The 15,000-nt window shown below is 39.4% G+C and overlaps 1 protein-coding gene across 1 annotated transcript in view; it reads left to right on the top strand.

Annotated features, from left to right (window-relative positions):
• LOC135094518 (uncharacterized) overlaps window positions 1-13,036 on the top strand; it is a 30,247-nt gene extending 17,211 nt beyond the window's left edge. Inside the window, exons 4-6 of the mRNA XM_063994679.1 lie at window positions 5,230-5,416; window positions 8,844-9,015; window positions 12,672-13,036. Of these exons, the coding sequence (XP_063850749.1) occupies window positions 5,230-5,416; window positions 8,844-9,015; window positions 12,672-12,836 (524 nt within the window). The 3' untranslated portion in view covers window positions 12,837-13,036. The remainder of the gene's footprint in view (window positions 1-5,229; window positions 5,417-8,843; window positions 9,016-12,671) is intronic.
• The last annotated feature ends 1,964 nt before the right edge of the window (window positions 13,037-15,000 follow it).

Raw genomic sequence — 15,000 nt, forward strand, 5'->3', positions numbered from 1 at the left:
CTCTCTCTCTCTCTCTATATATATATATATATATATATATATATATATATATATATATATATATATATATATATATATATATATATATATATATATATATATATATATATATATATATATATATATATATTATATCATTACAATCCTACTTTTTTCATTTTTGTCTTTATATATATATATATATATATATATATATATATATATATATATATATATATATATATATATATATATATATATATATATATATATATACATATATATATATATATATATATATATATATATATATATATATATATATATATACATATATATATATATATATATATATATATATATATATATATATATATATATATATATATATATATATATATATATATATATATATATATATATATATATATATATATATATATATATATATATATATATATATATATATATAGAAAAATGAAAAAAAAGTAGGATTGTAATGATTTCCGAGGAATGTGAATAAACCACACTCCTGGGAGGTCCACTTAGCATTGCCAATGCTGGCTGAGATAGTAACTCAGAAACACTATTAATGAGCTTCGATTGACCCATTCATTGGTGGTAGGAACACCCCTGCTTTTTTTTTTTTTTCATGTAGGAGAGGCACTGGCTAGGGTAAAAAAAATGTAAAAAAAAGTCCCTCTGAGGTGCCGCTCCTTGTGCAGTTTTTTTTTTCTTTTTTATGTAGGAGGGACACTGGCCAAGGGCAACAAAAAAAAAAGCCCACTGAGATGCCAGTCCCAGAAAAGGATCCAAAGCGGTAGTCAAAATTGAAGGATAAGTGTCTTGAAAGCTCCCTCTTGAAGGAATTCAAGTCGTAGGAAGGCGGAAATACAGAAGCAGGCAGGGAGTTCCAGAGTTTACCAGAGAAAGGGATGAATGATTGAGAATACTGGTTAACTCTTGCATTTTTTTTTATTTAATGTAGGAGGGACACTGACCAAGGGCAACAAAAATCCAATAAAAAAAGAAAAAAAAGTCCACTGAGATGCCAGGCCCATAAAAGGGTCTAAAGCGGTAATAAAATATTGAAGGTATTAGAGAGGTGGACAGAATAGAGGTCAGAGAAGGAAGAGTCTTGTGCAACGAGGCCACGGGAGGAGGGGAGGAATGCAGTTAGCAAGATCAGAAGATCAGTTAGCATGAAAATAGCGGTACAACACAGCTAGAGATGCAACATTGCAGCGATGAGAGAGAGGCTGAAGACAGTCAGTTAGGGTAGAGGAGTTGATGAGACGAAAAGCTTTTGATTCCACCCTGTCTAGAAGAGCGGTATGAGTGGAACCCCCCCAGACATATGAAGTATACTCCATACATGGAAGGATAAGGCCTTTGTACAGAGTTATCAGCCGTGGGGGAGGGTGAGAAAAACTGGCGGAGATGTCTCAGAACGCCTGAATTTATAGAAGCTGTTTTAGCTGGAGATAAGCTGTGAAGTTTCCAGTTCAGATTATAAGTAAAGGACAGACCAAGGATGTTCAGTGTAGAAGAGGGGGACAGTTGAGTCTCAGTGAAGAAGAGGGGATAGTTGTCTGGAAGGTTATGTTAAGTTGATAGATGGAGGAATTGAGTTTTTGAGGCATTGAACAATACCAAATTTACTCTGCCCCAATCAGAGATTTTAGAAGGATCAGAAGTCAGGCGTTCCGTGGCTTCCCTGCGTGAAATGTTTACTTCCTGAAGGGTTGGACGTCTGTGAAAAGACGTGGAAAAGTGCAGGGTGGTATTATCAGCGTAGGAGTGGATAGGACATGAAGTTTGGTTTAGAAGGTCACTGATGAATAATAAGAAGAGAGTGGGTGACAGGACAGAACCCTGAGGAACACCACTGTTAATAGATTTAGGAGAAGAACAGTGACCGTCTACTACAGCAGTAATAGAAAGGAAAACTTGAGATGAGGTTACAGAGAGAAGGAGAGAAGCCGTAGGAGGGTAATTTGGAAATCAAAGCTTTTGATATGTCCAAGGCAACAGCAAAAGTTTCACCAAAATCTCTAAAAGAGGATGACCAAGACTCAGTAAGGAAAGCCAGAAGATCACCAGTAGAGCGGCCTTGACGGAATCCATACACAGTTTTTAGCAAAGGTTTGAGCGAAGAGTTCAGCATTAGAGACAGATGTGATAGCAGTGGTGCCATCTGGCTGAAATAAAGGAGGGAAAGAAGAAGCAAAGTTATTGGAGATATTTTTGGCTAGATGCCAGAAGTCACGAGGGGCGTTAGATCTTGAAAGATTTTGACACTATTAATGAAGGAGTTTTCGGCTAGTTGGAGAACAACAGACTTGGCATGGTTCCTGGCAGAAATATAAAGTGCATGAAATTCTGGTGATGGAAGGCTCAAGTATCTTTTTTTGGGCCATCTCTTTATCATATATAGTACAAGAACAGGCTGTGTTTAACCAAGATTTGGAAGGTTTAGGTCGAAAAAAAGAGTGAGGAATATACGCCTCCATGTCAGTTACTATCACCTCTGTTATGCGATCAGCACACAGAGACGGGTCTCTGACACGGAAGCAGTAGCCATTCCAAGGAAAATCAGCATAATACCTCCTCAGGTCCCCCCAACTAGCAGAGGCAAAACGCCAGAGGCACATTCACTTAGGGGGATGTTGAGGGAAGATTGGAGTGATAGGATAAGATACAGATATGAGATTGTAATCGGAGGAGCCCAGTGGAGAAGAAAGTGTGACAGCATAAGCGAAGAGAAGTTAGATGAGAGGTATACAGCACAGATAAAATTTAGTTTGAGAGTGACTCTGTAGTCGTGGGCAGATGGTGGAAAACTCAGGAAATTCAAGAGCATGGGCACGAGAGCAGATTTAGTCGTTGCGTACATAAAGGCAACATCCAGCTTTGGATTCAAAATGAAGATAGAGAAAGTAGGAGGGAACAGAAAATGGGTTAATATCAGTTTTCTCAGACACCTGTGTTTCAGTGAGGAAAAGAACATGAGGTTTAGTAGAGGAGAGGTGGTGTTCTACAGATGTAAAAATTGTATCTAAGTCCGTGAATGCTGCAGACGTTAATGAAGAAAAAGTTGAGGAGTTTATACCACAAAGAGCAGTTCGACCTGGGGACATTTATGGTCCCTTCCCCAGATGGGGAAACCGAGGCTGAAGTAGAAGTTGCCATGATAATTTTTAATTTGAGTGAAGGGTGTGTGTGTAATTAGATGCTTGCAGTTTTGTTTGAAGGAAGAGAGTTTTTCTTTAGAAGGCAGGCTGTGACTTTTTCCTTGTGTTCTGAGACACGAAGTGAAACGTTCAGTGAGGTCACAGCTGGGTTTAATGAAAGTTCACAGCACCCCCTGATCCAGTGTTTTAGACCTCACAGGGAGTAATTATCGTTTCGGCAGGTGTCTATCTCCTCCTCCGGCTGCTGCTTCCCTCAACCACCACCCGCCTCCTTACATTTCCCTATCATCAATCAATGGGTCAAGCGAAGCTCACTAATAGTGTTTTGGAGTTACTATCTCGGCCAGCATTGGCAAGGCTAGGTGGACCTCGCAGCAGTGTGGCCAATTGTACCATCAGAAAAACTCTAACGTGGTATAAGTCTGAGTGATGAAAAGGCAAAACTGTAGATACATTCTGCACTTCATTAAGTGTTAAGCTCTAAGTAAAGGCGAAGGTTTCCCATGAGACGCTAAAACTCTCTCTCTCCCCACGCCATTCTCTCTCTCTCTCTCTGTCTCTCTCTCTCTCTCTCTCTCTCTCTCTCTCTCTCTCTCTCTCTCTCTCTCTCTCTCTCTCTCTCTCTAATAATAATAATAATAATAATAATAATAATAATAATAATAGTGATTGATAAGAAAACACAGAAAAGAAAAGAATAAAAGAAGTGTAGTAGATTATAGAGGAAAAATAAAGTCGAATAGGATACGAGCATTACCAATTCGTGTGAGAGAAGACCTGATGTTAAAGTATTCCCAAATGATGGTCTAACTTATCCCAATATCCGCCTAAGGAACTTTATGTTTGTAATTACAAACATAAAAAGGAAGGGAGGTGACATGCCATTGAAAGTTACGTATTCTTCCTCTCCCTACCATGTGACATCCCCCTTTCTCCTTTCCCCTACTTTCTTCCTCCCTCCTATCTCAGTCTTTCCACTAATCCCAATTGTTTTTCTCTAGCCCCAACCCAGTCTGCTTTCTCCTCCTGTCCGTCTCCTTTACCCGCGCACTTTCACACTCAGTTCCTTTGCTATCTCTCTCTCTCTCTCTCTTTCTCTCTCTCTCTCTCTCTCTCTCTCTCTCTCTCTCTCTCTCTCTCTCTCTCTCTCTCTCTCTCTCTCTCTCTCTGTCCCACTTGCTTCTTTCTCCACTCCCCTCTCCTGAGCACGTGCATCCTTCCCTCTTCCTTCCCCACCACGTGACTTCATCTCTCCCTCCCTTCCTCCCTCCTCCATTGGTGACCTGTTCCTCCGCTTGAGAGAGAGAGAGAGAGAGAGAGAGAGAGAGAGAGAGAGAGAGAGAGAGAGAGAGAGAGAGAGAGAGAGAGAGAGAGAGAGAGAGAGAGAGAGAGAGAGATTTACCTAAGTCGTAACACCTCTGTAATGTGAAAATAGTTCGTCATTTTTCAGCTTTTTCCACTCACTTTTTATATCACGTTAGAGTTTTCCTGATATTGCATCGTGCTCCTGTGAAAGTGTGGTATCTGATGCAGGTAAACAGATTCCTACCACTATATATCGCTGTCTTCACGTTATTTGACCTAACTTCATTAATATGTATCAACTAAATTCACTACCTATTACAGCTTCACTTACCTGCCGATTTTAATGTTGTTTTACGTGAGATTAGGCTGACCAAGGGCTGCTTAAATTTACTAAGTAGAGGAGGTAACCCTCCAGTCCGCTCAGCATTCTGGTCGAGAAGTTGTTCTGACATTTTAGGGCATATTTGTCTCTTGAAAGTCAAGTTAAAGGAAAGAAGTGAAACAGAATCAGAGTTCGTTCTAGTTTATTTGTGAATCAGATGATAAGGTTGAAGATGCTGTTGAACTTTGCATTGATGAGGTGAACGAAACAGTGATGGAAGATGGAACAGTAGAACCCTTACCAGAGTTCCAGAGTTTATTAATGAAAGGGATGAAAGAATTAATATATTGGTTAACTCTTCCATTCTTGATTACTTTTCTTTTACTGTAACTTTCTTTCTTTTTTTTTCGCACGTTCACTTGTCGTCAGATCACATGCTGGAGGTGAAGGCGGGTGAAAGGGACGCGTCGGTGGAGTGGCCCAGCGACCCCCACCCATCCGTGGTGGTGACTCCCATCGCCCAGGGGCAGCACTACACATACCAGCTGACTTTTCTTTGCCGTAATTCATGTGTCATGAGGAAAGACCTGACTCTTCTCATCCAGCTGGAAGACAAGTGAGTAGCAAATCACGGAATGGGCCTTCCTTAAAAAAATTCACACACACACACACACACACACACACACACATGTGCTAGGAGGCACAGCAAGTCATTGAAGAATTGTTCAAGAGCAAAGGAACCAGTAAACACAGCGTAGAGTGGCTCTAATATATTAAAAGAATCCAGTATACAGAGCATGACTGGCTGGCTCAGAGGACAGTCAGTGACTGACTAGGCACGCGGGAGACGCCAACAAAGGCGCGCTAACAAAACAGACATGAAGCGTTTTAAGTGAAAATGATAAATAATAGTAGTAATAATGACTGCAATAATAATAATAAAAAAAAAATTAACTTATAATATATACGTGGATACTATGACACATCTCGACCACACCTTATGTGAAGCATGTGTAAATTGCACTTTAAATGATTTACAAGAGACAAGGGAAGAACTGTGCCAAGGACATGTAAAGAAGAACCTTGTACACTGAAAACACTCACAGCAGTCTGTGAGGGAAGGTAAAGTAAGTCCTTACATTTGGAATAAGCCTGGACACTCAGTAATTTACAAGAAGCACCAGTATCAACTCCCAAGGACAAGGAGTGTTATAAGAAAACCAATGATATCCTTGCATGCCTTGGGAGGTGACAGTGGCATTGGGAAGGGAAAGACACTGCCCTGAAGAAGTCAGACCAGGTACTAATCTTTTCCTTTATGGAATTGGCGTCTCAGAAAATTTGATTGATAGGTCATAACAACTTGACCTCACTTCCATTCCAGAATTTTGAAACAATCTTCTGTCGCGTGGTTACCCAGGTCATGAATGATAAAGAATTTAGACAGACGCTCAAAAGTCATGCGAGGTGTCGGAGCTGGAGATGAAGAAAGCGTATAACATGTCTGACCAGGAGACTGAAAGTAAACACGACGAGCAGGTGATGAAGGTTTAGAGCGAGTGTGGCCTGAAAACTGCTTAGAAGGCACATTCCTAGAAGTTGCTTCATGCTCAGTAGAGGCGATGAACGAGTAGACTTGAGGTCTTTTTTTACGACGGAAACAACGTATGCAAGTGTGTCCATCTTTATGGCAATAAGTGCATGAAAGAGGTGGACGCCAGGATGAAGGCAACACCTGAGGGGGACCACGCTCAACGGGAGACGTCTGAGATAGAAGTGAAGATGCTGGAGACGCGTCACTAACAACAGGAGACATGCTGTGACCATGAGGTAATTCCTGCATTTTTTTTTTCAGATTTTAGTGGCAAAATCCAAGAGAGTCAGTGGGTTTAATATCAAGAGAAGAAACAACTTGTCTTTCTTGAGGAGTAAAGAAAGTAGCATAACTAGAGAGAACTCAAAGATGAGCTGAAGTTTATCTGTACTCTTCTGACCACTTAGCACTCAATTTCCAGACTTCAAAAACTCTACAGCATCATGGGCGTAGCACGAACCTGACCGAGCATGCGACCTACATTACCAAGCTGTGTTGTAAGAGAGTCAGTATATCGGAGAGCCCACTGAAAGGAATAATGAGTCTGTGATGCTGCAAAGGTGCGCAAAAAATTACTGCGAAATTCAACGTAATCATTCTGAAGTGAGGAAGGGTTAAAGGAGCTTGCCGACATCATCGCAAAGGTAAGAGAACCAGACAGCAGTTGAGAACGGACAAAAGACATCTTGTGTGCGCCAGAAGTCATGTTACTATTGCTTACTGAATCTTCACATGACTGCAGAAATGACAGTGCAGTGTACTTTGGGTCCTCACACCCAGACCCTTTAATGGAAAGATATTGATGAAGCAGGCAAATAGGGTATTAGGATTCATTTTTAGGAGTGTTAAAAGTAGAAGGCCCGAAGTAATATTAAAGTTATACTTGGTGCTGGTCAGACCTCATCTAGACTACGCTGTGCAGTTCTGGTCCCCACATTACAGGAAAGATATAGGTCTATTAGAATCAGTACAGAGGAGAATGACTAAAAGGATACAGGTGATGAGGAGTGTTCCTTACGAGGCGAGATTGAAGCTGTTAAATCTACATTCTTTAGAAAGACGTAGGTTAAGAGGGGACCTGATAGAAGTCTTTAAGTGGTATAAGGGTTATAACAAGGGGGATGTAAGCAAAATTCTTAGGAGCAGCAACCAGGGTAGAACAAGAAATAACGGGTTTATGCTTGAAAAATTTAAGTTTAAGAAAGAGATAGGAAGAAATTGGATCTCAGATAGAGTGGTGGATGAGTGGAACGGACTCAAGAATCATGTTGTTAGTGCTGGGACATTAGGGAGCTTTAAGAGAAGATTAGACAGGTTTATGGATGGGGATGATAGGTGAAAATAGGTAGGTATATTTCATACAGGGACTGCCACGTCGTTTCTTGGATCCTGGTCGTTTCTTGAAGCTTCCCTTATTTCTTATGTTCTTATGTTCTTTAAATTTAATAGTGAAGGCAGAAGGAGTAGCCATTGTGGTAGCAGCAAGAACAGTAGAAGTAGGAAGATTAGAGGAATCAGAACTAGCATTAGTAGCCGTAGTAGAATAAGACAATGTCTGTGGAGAACTAGAAGGATAAGTGTTTCAACTCAAAAAGATTCACCTCTCAAAATAATTGATATTTACATGAGAAACATACCCCGAAATTAAGCACACTATATTAATGGAACAATTTGCAGAAAAGGTAACATCTAAGCAATAATGGAATAAGTATAACAATAATGTGCCACAAAAAAAAAAAAAGTGATATGCAAGGAAGTGTATGAAATGCACAAAATATGACAAAAACTTAAGCATTTACAGCCATTGACAGCACAGGGAGAAATAATACGCGCCAAAACGGATAGCAAGGCGGGAAAGTGCAAAAATATAGACTAGACAAAAGAAATGTGATTCACAGCAAAGAAAATATACACTAGATACTTGGATAATAGCTAGAGAAGCTGGAGACTGGAGTGGCTGGGGGAGACGGCAGACGATGCGCACGGCGGTTACTACAGCGGGCAGGGAGGCAGCAAAGACGAAGCTTGACCAGAGCCCAGAAATCGTGTAGGACGAGCCGATGTAAAGAATGACAGGCCGCGAAATCCAAAAGGCGTAGTATGCACAGGAGACGCAGCACGCAGACAGTGTGGTAACAGGAAGCCTGAAGTGGAAGCCAGGCGATACAGGCAGCCAGATATAGCAACGCACTTGGAGGTAGGCGGGGACAAACACCCAGGGATGGCAGCAACTTCAGAAGAGTCACAGTAGAAACCGCAAAACAGCAGGTAGCGGGTGGCCTACAGAAAGGACGGCCAAGGCAGCATCAGAGACTGGAGCAGCAAGGTACTGGCAGCACGTGGGAGCAATGAGCACCGCAACAAAGGAAAACAGTAGACGGCCACAACACACACACACACACACACACACACATACACACAGCTACTTACTGCATGTACAACCTTTCAGCAACGTGGTGGTTGGCCGTGAAGTCTTCAAAGTGAAAGTGAGCGCCTGTCCACGCCGAGACTCTGCCACGCCCCACCGCCGTCCCATCACTGCTGCTGCTGCTTCCAGGCCCTCCCCATCCTCCTCCTTCTCCTCCTCATCCTCTTCCTCCTTCTCACACACACCCAATACAGTAAGTGCTTTTAGTGACGTTTACCTTAATATCTTTGTTGATTTAATTTAATTTAATTAATTTATTTATTTAGGCAAATCGTTATTTCTAATCCAGATTTCTAAAGTGATTCTCTCTCTCTCTCTCTCTCTCTCTCTCTCTCTCTCTCTCTCTCTCTCTCTCTCTCTCTCTCTCTCTCTCTCTCTCTCTCTCTCTCTCTCTCTCTCTTTCTCTCTGTTACCACTACAACTGTTGTTACTATTACCACCACCGTCACTATCACCATCATTACCACCACCACCACCATCACTACTACTACTATTACTACTACTGCTACTACTACTACTACTACAGCTACGACTAGTACTAAGACTTATTTAATATCACCTTAGGAAGATAACAAAATTGGATGAAAGAGCTCGCTAACAATGCTAAAAAATTTTTGTTAAATAATAATCACAGTGCCTAATAACAACAATAGTAGTAATAATAATAACAATAATAATAATAATAATAATAATAATAATAATAATAATAATAATAATAATAATAATAATAATAATAATAATAAATAAATAAATAAATAAATAAAATAAAGTAACAATCAAATGAAGCAGGAACCGGGAGAGAAAAGCAGAAACAGAAAAATAGTGATTAATTCTTGAAATGACACTGGTTCACTTTTGCATTAGTAAGGTGGACAGAAGTGAGATGAGACTAAGTAGAAAGTTTTGTCCAGCGAGGCAGAAGAAGGGGAGGGAGACAAGCCATTAGAAAATTCAGAAGAGATGCAAGACTGTGGCGGTGAATGAGAGAATCAAGACATTCTGTTAGAGGGGAGGGGTTGATGAAACGATAATCCTATATTCCATCCTGTTTTGGAGGGTTGTATGGATTGAAAGTCCCCACACATGGCATCAGTACTCCGCACAAGCACATATAGATAGCAACTGGGCAGGGGAAAAGTGGGATGGAGGCGACACAGAACACCTAACTTCATGGGAGTCGTGTTTTGTAACAGAAGGGATATAAAATTTTCAATTGGGATTTGTATTGAAGGGTAGCCCTAGTATCTCCAGTACAGAGGAGGGTGTCAGTGAAGAAGAGGGAAGAGTCTGGAAAATTCTGTCGAGTTGATACATGAAGGAGTTGCGTTATTAAGGTATTAACCAACCTAAGCTTTGTCTTGACCGATTCTGAAATTATGAAAAGATTAGAAGTTTTTGTTTTGTGGCTTCTTCACATGAACTATTCAAATCGATGTTCAGAAATACTTATTAAAGTCATAGGCTTAAGAATGGATAAGACACGAAGTTAAACTGAAACTACCATTTATGTATCATTTATGAATAACAGGATAAGGATCTTTGTGGAACACCACTTTTAATAGATACAGAGAGGAACAGTAGCTGTCTATCATTGCAGGGAGAGAAGGGTCAGAAGGGAAATTTGAAGTAAAGGTGAAGAGACATGGATAAAAATCATATTTATGTCAAACTCTATCAAAATATTTTGATATATCTGAGACAATAGCAAAGGATAACCAAGAGTCAATAAGTAAAGCTTGAAGATCGCAAGTGATTATTATTATTACGCACAATGAGATGGACCCCTGAGATGGAAACAATAATAAAAAAAAAATAAATAAATAAAAAAAAAATCTGAATATTACTGTTTCAGGTCTTCCCAGTTAGCAGACTTGAATTACCAGAAGCACTTTTACTTTTCTTGTTTTATAGATGGTATCGGAACGTTAGGAAAGGATATGGAAATAAGACTGGGGGGGGGGCAGTAGACTCTGTAACATGGTAAACGATATGGAGAAAGATTAATCAGTACGATGGGGAAAGAAAGGAATGAAAAATACGTCCGAGAGAGAGAGAGAGAGAGAGAGAGAGAGAGAGAGAGAGAGAGAGAGAGAGAGAGAGAGAGAGAGAGAGAGAGAGCGACTAGAAAGGGAGCTGGGAGAGGGGATGGAGAGGGAAGCAGATGACAGACTATACGCAGGAAACGTACGCACGGTAGGAAAAAAAGATCCCAAAGAGCCAGAGACCAACAGAGGCGGTAATGAGAGCGCAACAACAGAAACAATCAAAACCGCTGCCAGGAGAGAAGTAGCGGCTGAAGCACCAGAGGGATCCGAATCTAAAATAAGAGGTTAAATGAAGGGTAAAGACATACGACATACGCCGTAATTGCACGTGGCCACTGCGCTCATCTCCGTCTCATTGGCTTTTTAATATGGTGGATGCTGTCCCTTATCCTGAGACACACGCACAGAAGACAAATTAGAAAGAAAGGAAGAAATAATGAGAAACTGTATTACGGTAATAAAAAAAAATAATAATAAAAAAAAAAAGAGGAGGAAAGGCCAAACAAAATTTGTTGGAGTCGGAGCGAACACTAAGGCACCTACTCTTTTCCTTCCAAGACAATAACAGGCCTGAGATTGGCGGGATACAAGACAGGGAGATAAGATTGTGCTCACAGGAGACAAACAGAGAGAACAGTTTGTCAGAATAAGTTGAAGCGATAGAAGATAAAGAACATGCAACTTTTTTTTTTCCAAGGCAGTCAGAAATGTAATTAGTGTTGCATTAATTGTTCTAGTCTTGAAGTCCAGTAATAAAATTTAAGGATTCTTCACTCGAATGACCAGTGAAAGATAATAACCAAAGCAAAGTGAACATCGAAATGTCCACTAAAATGTGTCCACTTTGGAAGTCAAATAGTCAAAGAATTTCATGTAATTGGAGGATTTGGGTGAGAGATACATGACACAAACTAATTTTATAAGAGAAAACCAATGAACTATTAGCTACATGGTAGAAATTTCTTATGATTCTAGAGTGTGCGGTCGAGAGTTTAGCAGTACATAGCTCAGTGTACATAGACATAAGAACATAAGAACACAAGAAACAAGGAAAGCTGCAAGAAGCGACCAGGCTTACACGTGGCAGTACTGTATGAAAAATACCCACCTATTTGAAATATACCTATCATCCCCATCCATAAACCCGTCTAATCTTCTCTTAAAGCTCCCTAATGTCTTAACACTAACAACGTGATTACTGAGTCCGTTCCACTTATCTACCACTCTATTTGAGAACCAATTTCTTCCTATCTCTTTCTTAAACCTAAATTTTTCCAGCTTGAACCCGTTATTTCTTGTTCTATCCTGGTTGCTGATCCTAAGAATTTTGCTTATATCCCCCTTGTTATAATCCTTATACCACTTAAAGACTTCTATCAGGTCCCCTCTTAACCTACGTCTCTATAAAAAATGTAAATTTAACAGCTTCAGTCTCGCTTCGTAAGGAATACGCCACAATAAACTTTGGTTCAAAACTGATGATAGAGAAAGTGAAAGAGAACAGCACCACCACAGTGGTGCTGTTCTCCTGAAGTACTCCTTACTCCTGAAGCACCTTACTCCTCCCGTAAGGTGCTGAAGCTTCCTTACGAAGCTTCAGTCTCGCTTCGTAAGGAATACGCCACAATAAACTTTGGTTCGAAACTGATGATAGAGAAAGTGAAAGAGAACAGCACCACCACTACCACTACCACTGCCATTGTCATCATAGTCATCCTCACTATTGTCGTACTCGTCATATCGTTATTTATTTTTATTATTATTCCTTATTATTGCCATTACTATTTTGCTTTTGTCCTTTCAGGCATATGATGAACTGTCGGAGGACGTAACGAAGGCTGGAAGGAAAATGGCAAGGCTTGTCTATCTGGAGCAATACTTCAGAGATCATTTTCCAGATCAACACAGCCAAGCCACTGAAAACTTCTGCAGACTCTGGGACACTGGGAAATTTACTGGACAAATTTAATGAGCTTCAGTTTGTGTACCTTCAATTGTTTCTAACTGATATTCGTTCTCCTTAGCACAGGGACAAAGCAAGATGAATAAAGTAATTATCAATTGAGTGTAGGGATTGAGTGGTTGATTGATTGACTTTTGGCATCATAATAACGAGGCAGAGCGAAATATTGTTAACTTAAAAGAAAAAAAAGAAAAAAAAAAAAAAAATATATATATATATATATATATATATATATATATATATATATATATATATATATATATATATATATATATATATATATATATATATATATATATATATATATATATATATATATATATATATATATATATATATATATATATATATATATATATATATATATATATATATATATATATATATATATATATATATATATATATATATATATATATATATATATATATATATATATATACATATATATAAACATCCGCTGTGAAAATCCAATTACAACTTAAAAAATAAATAACTTAAATATTTACATTACTGTGGAAAACAGAGAGAATCTTATGTCAGTGAAAACTACAGCTTAAAGTATAATATAACAAAAATAACGTTAATATGTGATTCGTGAAAATATGTCTGTGTTCGAACTCCACAGGAAGATAATTAGGCTAGCTTACTACCAGAAAATCGAGAACATATAAACGTATATGTTGCATGAAGCCACCAGTCCTGCATGTGGTAGTCCCTGTACAAAACATATCTACCCATTTCCACCTCTCACCATCATCATAAAATTGTCTGCTCTTCTTTTAAATTCCTTCTAGCGACTCATCACTAACAACCTGATTACTGAATCTATTCCATTCACATATATTGCTATTTGAGAACCAGTTATCCCCCACCTCTCTCTCTCTCTCTCTCTCTCTCTCTCTCTCTCTCTCTCTCTCTCTCTCTCTCTCTCTCTCTCTCTCTCTCTCTCTCTCTCTCTCTATATATATATATATATCTAACTTTGTCAGGCTTGCACACATTACATCTTGTGTCAAGGTCTCGTGTTCCAGATAGAGCGCTTACTTGCTTCTCATTGCATGCTTTTCCTACAGTCTGTACACCACCGCCACCTTCCAGTCTATCCAGGCATTCACGGCACGATCCGTCTCTCTCTTGTCCTTTCATTTCTAATCAGAGTACCCGGTGAGACTTGAATGGTGTAAATCGTCCAGGTGTATTAAGACCCAACATAAACATCTTTTGGGAATTAAGGGAAGCCCGTAACTCTACAGAAATACCTCCACTAGCACTGTACGATCTGCAATTTATATTACGTATGTTGAACATAATCTTGCACGTAAAGACAGGTGAATGAAGCAGTTATTACTGTGTAGCTGAACATAATTTGTACAAAGAGGAACCATGATAGGAATGAGTGAAACCTCTCTCAGACATGCGTTACTGTTGAGGAAGTTATTGTCACCTTGATAATATTCATTTGAGCATCGAAATTGTAACACCTTTACCTCCAGTCCTTTTTTTTTTTTTTATTCATTTATCTTCGGTTTTTAAGAGTGCAGCGTTGCCATTATTGACTATAAAAGTTTTCTCCAATTACTGCATTTTCCGTTGCTTCCATTCTCTATAAGACCAAGTTTCACAAGTCCATCTAGCTCACTATCTGTGAGTATTTCCTCCTCAACATTACTTTAAAAGAAGTTCGCTATACCACGATCCCTTCATATAACTGGAAACCAAAGCCTCATGCCACTTCTACCAAAAGCATTTAATTATAGATCCGTTAATTTGAGTAACTAACCTACAGCATAGCGTCAGTAGGTTTATTCCTGGAAAGCTGGGTACTTTATCCCACCATAATGGCGTCTTTTACAAGCATGTAGGGGCTCATACTGCTCTCTGGTGCTGCCCGATGCATTTAAACACAAGGCATGACTCGTAGCAGCATATGGGTCAACTCCAGCAACTAAAAATTCTAAACAATCGTAGCAAAACTGTCAACATGAAGTGGACCTAAATGGGAACCTTTAGTTTAACGCTTTTTGCGCTGAGCTCTCGCCCGTCTCCCTTTGTAGGTGGTTAAAGGCAAGAGTAAATTCATTGGAGCACCTTTTGTTTATCACCTTGGTAACTGGCCTCCGTGGACGCCGAGATCCATATTCCGGTTTTCTCAGCATGCTTTTTGTGA

Source organism: Scylla paramamosain, chromosome 45 (assembly GCF_035594125.1).
Source record: "Scylla paramamosain isolate STU-SP2022 chromosome 45, ASM3559412v1, whole genome shotgun sequence".
NCBI classification, from domain to species: Eukaryota; Metazoa; Arthropoda; class Malacostraca; order Decapoda; family Portunidae; genus Scylla; species Scylla paramamosain.